This window comes from Octopus bimaculoides, chromosome 9 (assembly GCF_001194135.2).
Source record: "Octopus bimaculoides isolate UCB-OBI-ISO-001 chromosome 9, ASM119413v2, whole genome shotgun sequence".
In the NCBI taxonomy this organism is placed as follows: domain Eukaryota; kingdom Metazoa; phylum Mollusca; class Cephalopoda; order Octopoda; family Octopodidae; genus Octopus; species Octopus bimaculoides.
The window spans coordinates 34,592,798-34,602,974 of record NC_068989.1 but is presented as its reverse complement, the minus strand read 5'-3'; the positions used below and the strand labels follow the sequence as shown (position 1 = coordinate 34,602,974).

The 10,177-nt window shown below is 32.4% G+C and overlaps 1 protein-coding gene across 4 annotated transcripts in view; it reads left to right on the top strand.

Annotated features, from left to right (window-relative positions):
- Positions 1-4,577: 4,577 nt before the first annotated feature.
- The window catches only part of LOC106877132 (V-type proton ATPase 116 kDa subunit a 1), a 96,253-nt gene continuing 90,653 nt past the window's right edge, over positions 4,578-10,177 (top strand). Inside the window, exon 1 of one of the 4 annotated variants that reach the window (XM_052970606.1) lies at positions 4,578-5,580. In XM_052970606.1, coding sequence (XP_052826566.1) covers positions 5,528-5,580 — 53 coding nt within the window. In that variant the 5' untranslated portion in view covers positions 4,578-5,527. The remainder of the gene's footprint in view (positions 5,581-10,177) is intronic. The other 3 variants (XM_052970609.1, XM_052970607.1, XM_052970608.1) reach the window with 3 other exon arrangements.

Genomic DNA, 10,177 nt, shown 5'->3' with positions numbered 1-10,177 from the left:
CCACTGCGTGGCACCTTGGGCAAGTGTCTTCTACTATAGCCTCAGGCCACTAACAAGGTTTCTTCATTTTGGGTTAGATATCTCAGCAAGTTCCCATGTTCAATATGCACAGTTTTTCTCACTTATCAGTCCCTTTCTTCCATTTGCTGTCTTCATGTATAGGTGATCAATATCTACGCATGGGTGATGAGTTCTATGCATGGTCAGGAACTTTCTTGTCTTCCTGTCTAACTCCTTTAGTTCAATCTCTCCCCACTTCAGAATTCTAGCTCAATAACAAACCACGGTGACTGCATAGGTTTATTACCAAATTATGTTTCTGGCATCCAATATCTTTCTCAATCCTTGCAAATACTCTGTCTTTTCTTTCATATCATCATGCTTAATTCCATCTGCCTCAAGTATTCCCAGGTATTTATATCTGAATTCAGGTGCAGTTGCCTTCGTGATTTCACCACTTGGCATACATACACCTGTTCTGACAGACATTTCTCATCACCATCACAGCATATTTTGAAAGTCCAAACTCCAACATCATATCATTTGAGAGAATCTGCACAGAATGGACTAGACTATCCAGTTCTGCCTCATTTTTTGTGAACAACTTCAAATCATCCATGAATAGCAAGTGATTAAGCTTTCCTTTACCACTTCTCAGATCATATCACAACTTTGTCTTCTGCGGTATTTCTCTCAAGGGAATCATTCCCAGCATAAAGATCAGTGGGGATACACTGTTCCCTTGGAAGATTCCTCTTTTGATTTTCACTTCTCTTTATACCTGACTCCTTGCTGTCAACTAAGTTCTCTAATATTTCATACTGTTCCATATAAGACATCTCATGTTTTCTGCTACTCTATACATTTCTATAGTTCTTGTTATCCAAGAGTATGGTAACATATCATATGCTTTATGATAATCAATCTATGACATGCTCAGATTTGTGTGCCCTCTCTTGCAATTTCAATGATTAGCTTGTCAATTTACAGCTGATCTTTCATTCCCCTCACCTCTTTTGGCACCCTTTTTGTTCAATAGGTAGCAGCCTACTTTTTTAAAAGTATTCATACAGTTCACTGTCCAAACACCTGACAATAGTTTCCACATTAGCAGAAGATGTACTATTTGTTAAAAGTTGGATAGAATGTGGTGATAGTAAACAAATCTTTTACCATCAGTAGTTAGTGACTCTTAAGTAAAAGGGAAATAATTTCAAGAATTAAAAAAAATCTCTCTCTTGAAGTTAATTTATATGCTTAAGAAAAGGGAAATCTGACCATTGTTTGCAGGTAAGGAACAACTATGTTGGGTTTATATAACCTCATCAAATGACTTGGTTAGACTATATTAAATATATGGGAGTAAATTGTTTTCATTCAGTTGTTCATACAGGCATATTCTTTTTCTTGTGATACTATTTGTTTGTCCCACTTGAACCCTATATTTTGATTAACTGATCCAGGAATTGAACTCTCACCTGATAGGTAAACAACTACACTTAACAAATGATACTTTATCCTTTCGTTACCAAATTTCTATTGAAATGCATTACCTCTTTTCATCTAATTTTGAAAATGAGGAAGGAAACTTAGTTATTATTAAGCTGGTGTTTCAAATACATATTAACATTTTCTATGGAAGATTTAAATTTAGATCACTTTAAGACAGAAAGTTTAAATCATAGGAATAAGAGTGATCTTAAGTGGGTTGGTTTCAAAATAGTTAATGTTTTTTTCACTATCCTGTTTTCTCTGTATCGGTGCATAATAATTACCAGTTATATATCAGGATCCATTAAGTTGACTATACTCTGAACTTTACTAAAATAATACTTAATCAAAGGAAATGCATTATTCTCACAAAAAATTGTATTGACTAAGATAGGGCTCTTAATTCACAAGTTTACAACTTTTTGTAAGCAATGCTTTCTGTCTCTGGACCAGACACTTAATGTTGTTTTCCCAAGCTTTTCTGTCTAATTAAAAAAATCCTTACTTTTTTCTGAGGGGAACCTTGCAGAAAGAATAGTATGACAAAATATTTTGCAGCATTGAGTTAGATCCCTTTATATTCCTAGTTCAGATCCCACTGTAGTCAGATTTTACTTTCTAGTCCTCCAGAGTTGATGAACTTAACACCAGTCTAGTTGCCTCTGATATCCCCTACAAATTCTACTATATTCTTTTTTTCTCGTTACCTTCTGGCTCTCTGACATCTACCTACATCTAAGTTGCATGAAGCAGCTACCTCACCTACTTACTCATCTTTCTATCAATATATTTTACTCGCTTCCTTATGATATGTTTAAACTGTTAGACCAATTCTTTCTTACCAGATGTATCCCTCTGAAATTCTCTTTTTACTGCTTCTACCATTCAAGCAATTTAAATTGTTGAAAATACATTTGCTGGAGCAGATTATCTAACTGCAAAGCTGATCACAGCAAAACTAACTGTAGAACAGACCATTCTAGAGTTGGCTGTATCTGAGCAGGTTTTATCACAACTGACCACAGGAAAAACATTCTGTAGCAGAGGTGTTATCAATGTAGAAGACGGTAGCTGAGGTGATATCAACATAGATGACTGTAGCAGAACTAGTTAAAACAAAAATGACTGCTGCCCCAAAAATTCAAATTATAAATCGATTATATTAATTTTTTAGTTACCACTATTGTTTTTATTAAGAAAGTTACAGAAAAGTTATGCATCATGAATGAAGGAAAAAATCCCTGTAGTAAAATTTCTATTAATTCCTGAAATTGAAAATACAGATTTATATGTCGACTGTATAGTTGCCTTAGTATCTAATGTAGCTCTACTTTGTTCAAAATGTAGGAAAGAGGATAAACCAGAACTAAATTTTTTATTCATCTTTTTGGGCAATTAAGTAATATTAATTGGATATGGTTCATGTTTGATTTGAATTGTTGAAGACCATTGTTCAATAGAAATTTCAAATTTCAAAGGAGTGTAATTCTAGTGAAGAAGGATTGAGGAGTATGTGATCTGGAAGGTGTGGTACATAGGGATAACTGATGAAAGAAATATATGTTACAAATGAATTTAAATGGATATGGTGTACTGCAAGCAATTTCAAAAGATCTGAGACTGTTGTAGTACTGGTAGAAGAAATAGGATTGTTTGGATTATGCAGTGTCATAGTGTGTGTGTGTGTGTATAAAATATGTTCAAGCAATATTCAACTGTAGGAAATTTAACTAAAATAGATGTAAAATGACCTTCATTTACATCGATAATGTTTGTCATGCTCAGATATTTTACAATTTACTTGAAGTTCTCAGATTTTGATTTTCACGAATATTTATTACAGAAATCAAAAATAAACCTTCTTCAAATAAATTTTTATAAGTCACCAGTCATTTGTTTTCATTTCTTTTCTTTGTCAGTCACTTAACAAATTATCATGTTTTTAAATAAATGTTTTACCTTTTGCATAAATGTAAAAGTTTTGTGTTTTTGTGAGTGTGTATAAATTCTGTTATAAACTACATTTTTTAAATTTACTATTGCATTATATAGATTAAATGTTGTATTCTGTGCTTGTTTTTGCTGCATGGTTTGTGGAGATTTGGGTAGCTATCTGACACCACCACCATGTTATATCATAAGCTTACATTATTCACTTATGAGAATTCTAATATTTATTGATAAATGATATTGTATCAGGTCATCCCATAAGTTCTGTCTGATTTTACCTTTTTTAAAATTGAATGAAATTTAATAGTATTTTAGAATGTCTAATGGAATTAAAAATTATTTTTATGCATTTGTGTACATTTAAACTAATTAAATATTATTTTACAGAATAATAGAATTTAAATTTCTTTGATTAAAACCCTTTCTAACATGAAAGTATCCAAAGAGCATTTAAGGCACATAATGCTTTATGAGTACAAAAAAGGAAACTCTGCAGCGGAAGCGACTTGAAACATACACTCAGTTTATGGGAAAGGATACTTGAATGAGAGAACTTACAGAAAATGGTTTGCAAAATTCAGAAGTGGAGATTTCAGCCTTGAAGATGAAGATCAAACAGGACGTCCAGTTGAGTTTGATGATAAGCTCCTTGAGGCATTACTTGAAGAAAATCCTGCATTATCAGTTGAAGAATTGGCAATAAAGCTTAGTTTAAGCATGCAACTGTTCATCGTCATCTTCAACAACTTGGAAAGGTTCCTAAGCTTGGAAAATTTCAGGCCTTGTGCCAATAGTAGAAAGGATTGTTATTATTATTATTATTATTATCATTATTATTATTATTATTATGATGATCATCATCATCATTATTTTATAGGATTGAGGTAACTCCTCCAGTAGGTATACAGAAGCAAAAAAAAAAAAAGAATGGCACTCTTCTTCTTTTTGCTTCTGTATACCTACCGGGAGAATTACCTCAATTCTATAAAATCTTACCAAAAATGAAGTAGATTGACAAGTTTACTTTTTGAACCTGTGGAAGGCACACTAGATGCCAAAACATCATTCACTTAATAAGAATGGCACTCTTTTTTTTTTTTTTGCTATTATTATTATTATAAGCTGAAGCTTTTTGAATCATAACTGTTAGTTTTACATTTAGGATTCTTCAAACAAATGAATACTTTTTCTCATTTACCAATTCGCACACATACACACACCTAGATTCATCCTAAGCTGATTTGGCACTGTTGGGAGAAGTCTAGAAGTCTAGATTTGATATCTGTCGACTTTAAGTTCACTTCATGCTAGTGCTGAGTTTGCCTGAGATTCTCCTATCAGTAAAAAAAGGTAAAGTGTGATGTTCATATTGATTCTGTTATCTTTATCTCCTCTCATACAAAAACTAGTCCTGTGTTGTTTCATATTATTCTTAAGGTTACATACAGGGTTGCTTTTCATTCAGAAAGTCATGATGAAAAGAATTGAGGTATCATTATAATTTATAAAAAATATAAATAGTTTCCAGCTTACTGGCTGAGGAAAGAAGTAAAACTTAAAAGACAGAGTCAACTGTTAGGTATTTTCTAACATTATTTTTTAAACTGTTTTCTCTGTTATAAGCTAAGAATAGTTGTCTGATAAGGCCAAAAGGTAAGTGACTACAATAGAAATGACACCCTAAAAAAAAATCGCACCAAATCATGGTCACATGATTTGATCTATATATTTTACAATATCCATTGAAAAAAGAGCTTGTTTTGCTATTAATTAACCTTGTTTGAAATATTTCTGTAAAGACAAATGTATCTATACTGGCTATTGATATGACATTGAAAGAAGTTTTGAAAGCTACTCAAATCTCTTTTACTGTTCCTCATCTTCTCCCCACCTTTATATTACTCCTCATCTAGTGACTTTATACATATAGTCTTTCACTAACAGTAATTTCCTTACTAACCACTCGTGTAAAACCAAGGGAATGGACATCTATCTGCACATGTTAAAGTTAAGATATCAATTTTACTAGGCTGAATCCAATCACAATCTGAATTTGCATGATTCTGGCAATAATGAGGAGTCAACTATGCTACTGATGGATGAAACTTTTTATCAAGTTGGCCTGGCATTAAAATTAGGGTGAGAAATGGAACATTTTATTACATTTTGAATATTTGCCTTATTGTTTTATATATCAACCGTTAACATTATTACTTTGAAACATTTATTAAATCCTATGTAGCACATGCTTTTATGCAGAGTACCCGGGTTGTACTTGAACCATATCAAATATTTATTTCTATTTGCTGTTTCCCTGGATTTTAGGGCAGGTTAGATATTGCAGTGATCAGAGAGCTGGACTAGACTCTTTTATGATACTTTGATGTCTTAAAATTTTGTGTTGAAAGTGTACCATAGATGACTTTTCATCATCCTTGGAGTTAATAAGATTAGTTTATACAAAATATATCGGGAATGTGTATATTGATCATAATAATTATAAAAGGTATATTAACTTAAAATTGTTATAGAGCCTTGTTAGAAAACCCCAGAAAAGTCATTTCTTTATTCCATGTGATGCTTCATTGACAGTTACCATTCACAACACCTGTATGTCTTTGGCTATCCTCCCCATCTCTCTCTCCCTCTCTTGCTTTAAACTATCTTTATTGCTATCTCATCTTGCAGCTCATACTGTTTTCTATTCGATCTCCTTACCAACAACCAACATTTATCTGATATCATTGTCTCTCTTTTCCATCACTCTTTCCTCTACCATCCTGTCACTCTGTTTATTCCATTACATTCAAACTTTCTTTTGACTATCTTGGTTGTCACTCTCTTTTATTCACATTCTCAGTCACATTTGTCTTAAAAAAATGAAGACATCATAAAGTGAGGAAAATTTCTTAGTCTTGCAGGGGACAAGGTGACTTCTAGAGTTTGTACCACAATAAAATGTATCCTGTGTTCTCTGTAAAGTGGATGGGGAACAAAGACAGTTTAGGGTCAAGAGGACTCCCTAGCCTTGCAAAGTGCATGATTACCTCTCTAGTGTTGGTGCCATGATAAAATCCACCCAGTACACTTAGTAAAGTGATTGGTAATAAAAAAGATATTCAGTTATAGAAACTATGCCAAAAATGGGATATGTGAGCAAGATGTACTCCTCCAACTTATCTATAAGGCAGTAATTCTGAATAAAAACTAACTTGGACCATGATGACTCATTCAATGTTTGCTAGCATGGAAAGTGAATATAAGAAGAGGATGACGTTAATGATAATGAGGATGATGTTCTTGTTTTTGATGTAAACATTAATATTTAAAATCGTCTCATAAACATATTCTGTAAAATTGCTGTATAGATTGTCAAACCATGGATATGGCAAAGAGATCACATAATTGTAGGGCATTAGATAATATGTCTTAAGGTATTTGGTTATGTTCTTTAATGTTCAGAGTTCAAATGTTTCCCGAGTTTAGGTTGCCTTTCAAACTTCCAAAATTGATAAAATATATACCAGTTGATTAAAACTGGGATCAGTAGAATCAATTATATATTAGAGGCCTTGCTTCAGCATAACCACAGTCCAGTGACCAAAACTAGTGACAGAATAACAAGATATGCGAATAGTGGACTGAATGTTTTCTTTTATTTTTTTAAGTGAGGGTCAGTGAAGGGTGTTTATGCATGTGTTACATAATTATTTTGGCTGCTGCTTAATTAGATTAACCTTTTGTTACCTTATTTTTGTTGACATACAATTATTTGTTTCAGTTAATTTTGAAAATATTGAAAAATTTAGTAAAATAACTCATTATTGACATGAAATTTTGAAGAAAAGGTTTAGTTAAGATCACTTTAAAACATGGAGGTTGTACCATAAAACTAGAGGACAGTTTCAGGTAGGTTGATATGAAAAGGTTTAATAACATTTTGATTTAGACTAGGTCTCAGCTCTCAAGAGGCAGTCGTGATTTCTTATAAGCAGTTTAGTTTCCAACTGGATTGGATTTAGGGATTGTTTGTGAGAAGTAGAAGTCTGTTTGAAAAAAAACTTGCTCTTTACTGTCATTTGAATATTGTATCTTACTTATATTAACGATAGCAGTGTTGATTTTTCATCTTCTCATCTCACATTTATCTTTATATTTCATTTTCATCATTTTGTTTTCTCTTCATGAGTAACAATACTCTTCTTCTAATTAGTATCTTATGAAGACCAATATTTCTTGTGTATAACTGTTTTGTGCATTTCCAAACCAGCCTCATATTTCTTGTAAAAGAAGATGGAATAGGCATAAATACTGCAGCACCAGACTAAATGCTTTACATATTCTAGAAGATTTGTTTTTTTCTGAATGCAAATACAGCTGGATAGAACCATTACTTATGATATATTGAAGCTGGTTCAATTGATTATACAACCTTCTTTATAAAGAAATATGACCTAGAGCTTTGTTAAGAAATCAATATTTCAGATATAATTGTAAGAACTTGCAGCTCAGTTCAGCTGAATTGCTTGCTATAAGCAGTTCCATCTCATCCCATCTTTCTTTCATTTAGAAACAACAATAAAATTATGCAAAGATAATTCTGAAGATTCTACAGTTATTCTAAATTTATATTTTAAAATGTTAAAATGCTTTACTAAGGAATATATGTTTAACATCTCTTTCTTCTCTTTGATTAACATCTAGTGCTGCAATTAAGAATTTTTGTCTTTAAATTAAGTAATTTATCATAAAAAATTTTTTTTAACTAATTAAGAAGAGGGTGTTTTTTTTCTTTTCTTCAAGTTTAGTGAAGGTACATGACCTAGTGGTTAAGGTGTTGCACTCACAATTGTAAGGTCTTGATTTTGATTCCTGGACCAGGTAGTGCATTGTGTTCTTGAGCAAGACACTTCATTTCACATTGCTTGACACTCAGCTGTAAATGAATTCCAACAATAGTTGGGAAATTAACCTTGCATTGTGCTGCATCCCATTCAAGGGGGAGCATTATAATCTCAGTCAGTTATATACCATGGAAATCAGATTAAGCTTTGATCTTATGAGTCCCAGGGGTCTGAATATTATATTTTATCATAAAAGAGAGTCTAATGGTGGTTACTTTTAATAGAACCCTATGAAGGAAGTGTCTGCACCACAAGCCTTCCAGGAATAGTGAGCAGAAAAGATGGATGCATGGATAGATGGAAAAAACAAAAAAACATGATTTAAGTAATTAGTATCAGTCACTCTTTACATAAAATAAATTTTAAATTTATATCTGGAAGTTCTTTCTCTGTGGCACCAGCATTGGTGCTTCTCTATGTGACATTGGTACGGGTGCTTTTTTCATGAAACCAAAACGGGTGCCTTTTACATGACACCAGCACCTGTGAGCCTGCAAGACAAAGACCTCAACTGAGAGAGGGAGTAGGGGACATGGTTGTAAAATACATACCTGTATGTATGGATGGCTGCAATTTTACTTAGCTTGACATGTCTTCTCAAGCACAGCAAATTGCCAGAAGCCTTGGTCCCTTGTCATCTCCTCAGTGAGGCCCAACATTTGAAGCTCCTTTCTCAGCACTTAGGTCCACATTTCCTGAGTCTATCTCTTCCACAGGTTCCCTCCACAATTAGAGATCAGCCCTTTATGTACTGAGCCTGTATCTACTATTGTGTTTTCCATTTGATGCATTCAGGTTACACTAAGTTCTAGTTCAGTATCAAGTCTCTTCATTACTTCTTGTTTTTCTTATTCTATTAAATTTTTAACAATCATAATTTTTTAAAATCCTTTAACTCTGAAAATTTGATGAGATATCTAAGTACACCAGCAGCTGCTACTTTTAGTTTTAGCATCAACTTGGTACATTGTTACACTGAAGACATCATGTGAATAATCATATTGGTGAATGACATGACATATTTAGATATCAATGAGTGTTGCACTTGGAAATTTGTGTCTTTTGAAACCACATTTGTCACAGTTATTGAATTTCTATGGTAGTCTATCCTGTCCTCCAGTCCCATTTAATATACTGTCAAATGTGCTATTTGATGATGTAATGCAAAAGTTATATACAGATTGCTTAAGCATTGATGGTGGTTGTGGTGTTGGTGGCTGTAGTAGTATTAACAGCACTATTGTATAGTATTAGTTGTAGTATTTATTTGTTGTTTGATGTTGTATTTTGTCTATTATTGTTGTGAATATATGATAATGTATCTTTGATATTTATTCATGTGCTTCTTGCTTTTTTTTTTTTTTTTGGTCATTTGAAGTTATTTAAATAGATAAATCTTGATGCATATTATTAAAAAAAAAAACAGGATGTTGTCTATTTTTAACCCAATAAAAAGTATATATTTTTGTTTTGCTTTTCTAAAGGGTATTATAATCTTATTGAATATTGTCAGTTATATTTTATAAATGATTTAAAAAATTTTTTTTTTTTTTAATGATTCTTAATATTTTCACATCCATGTATGAATCCTGCTTATTTGTTCCTTTCAGCAAGACATATAATTAGACTAGGTAGTTTTAAATATTTTATAATCGGTCACATTGGAGAAGTCATTCAAGTAAATACAAGATTTTCTTTATTGACTTGTTCGACTGGTTAAAAAAGTTGATGAAGTTAAACTTGACATGGAAGCCTCAATCAATTCAAAATGTTTAACACACACACACACACACACACACACACACACACACACACACACACACACACACACA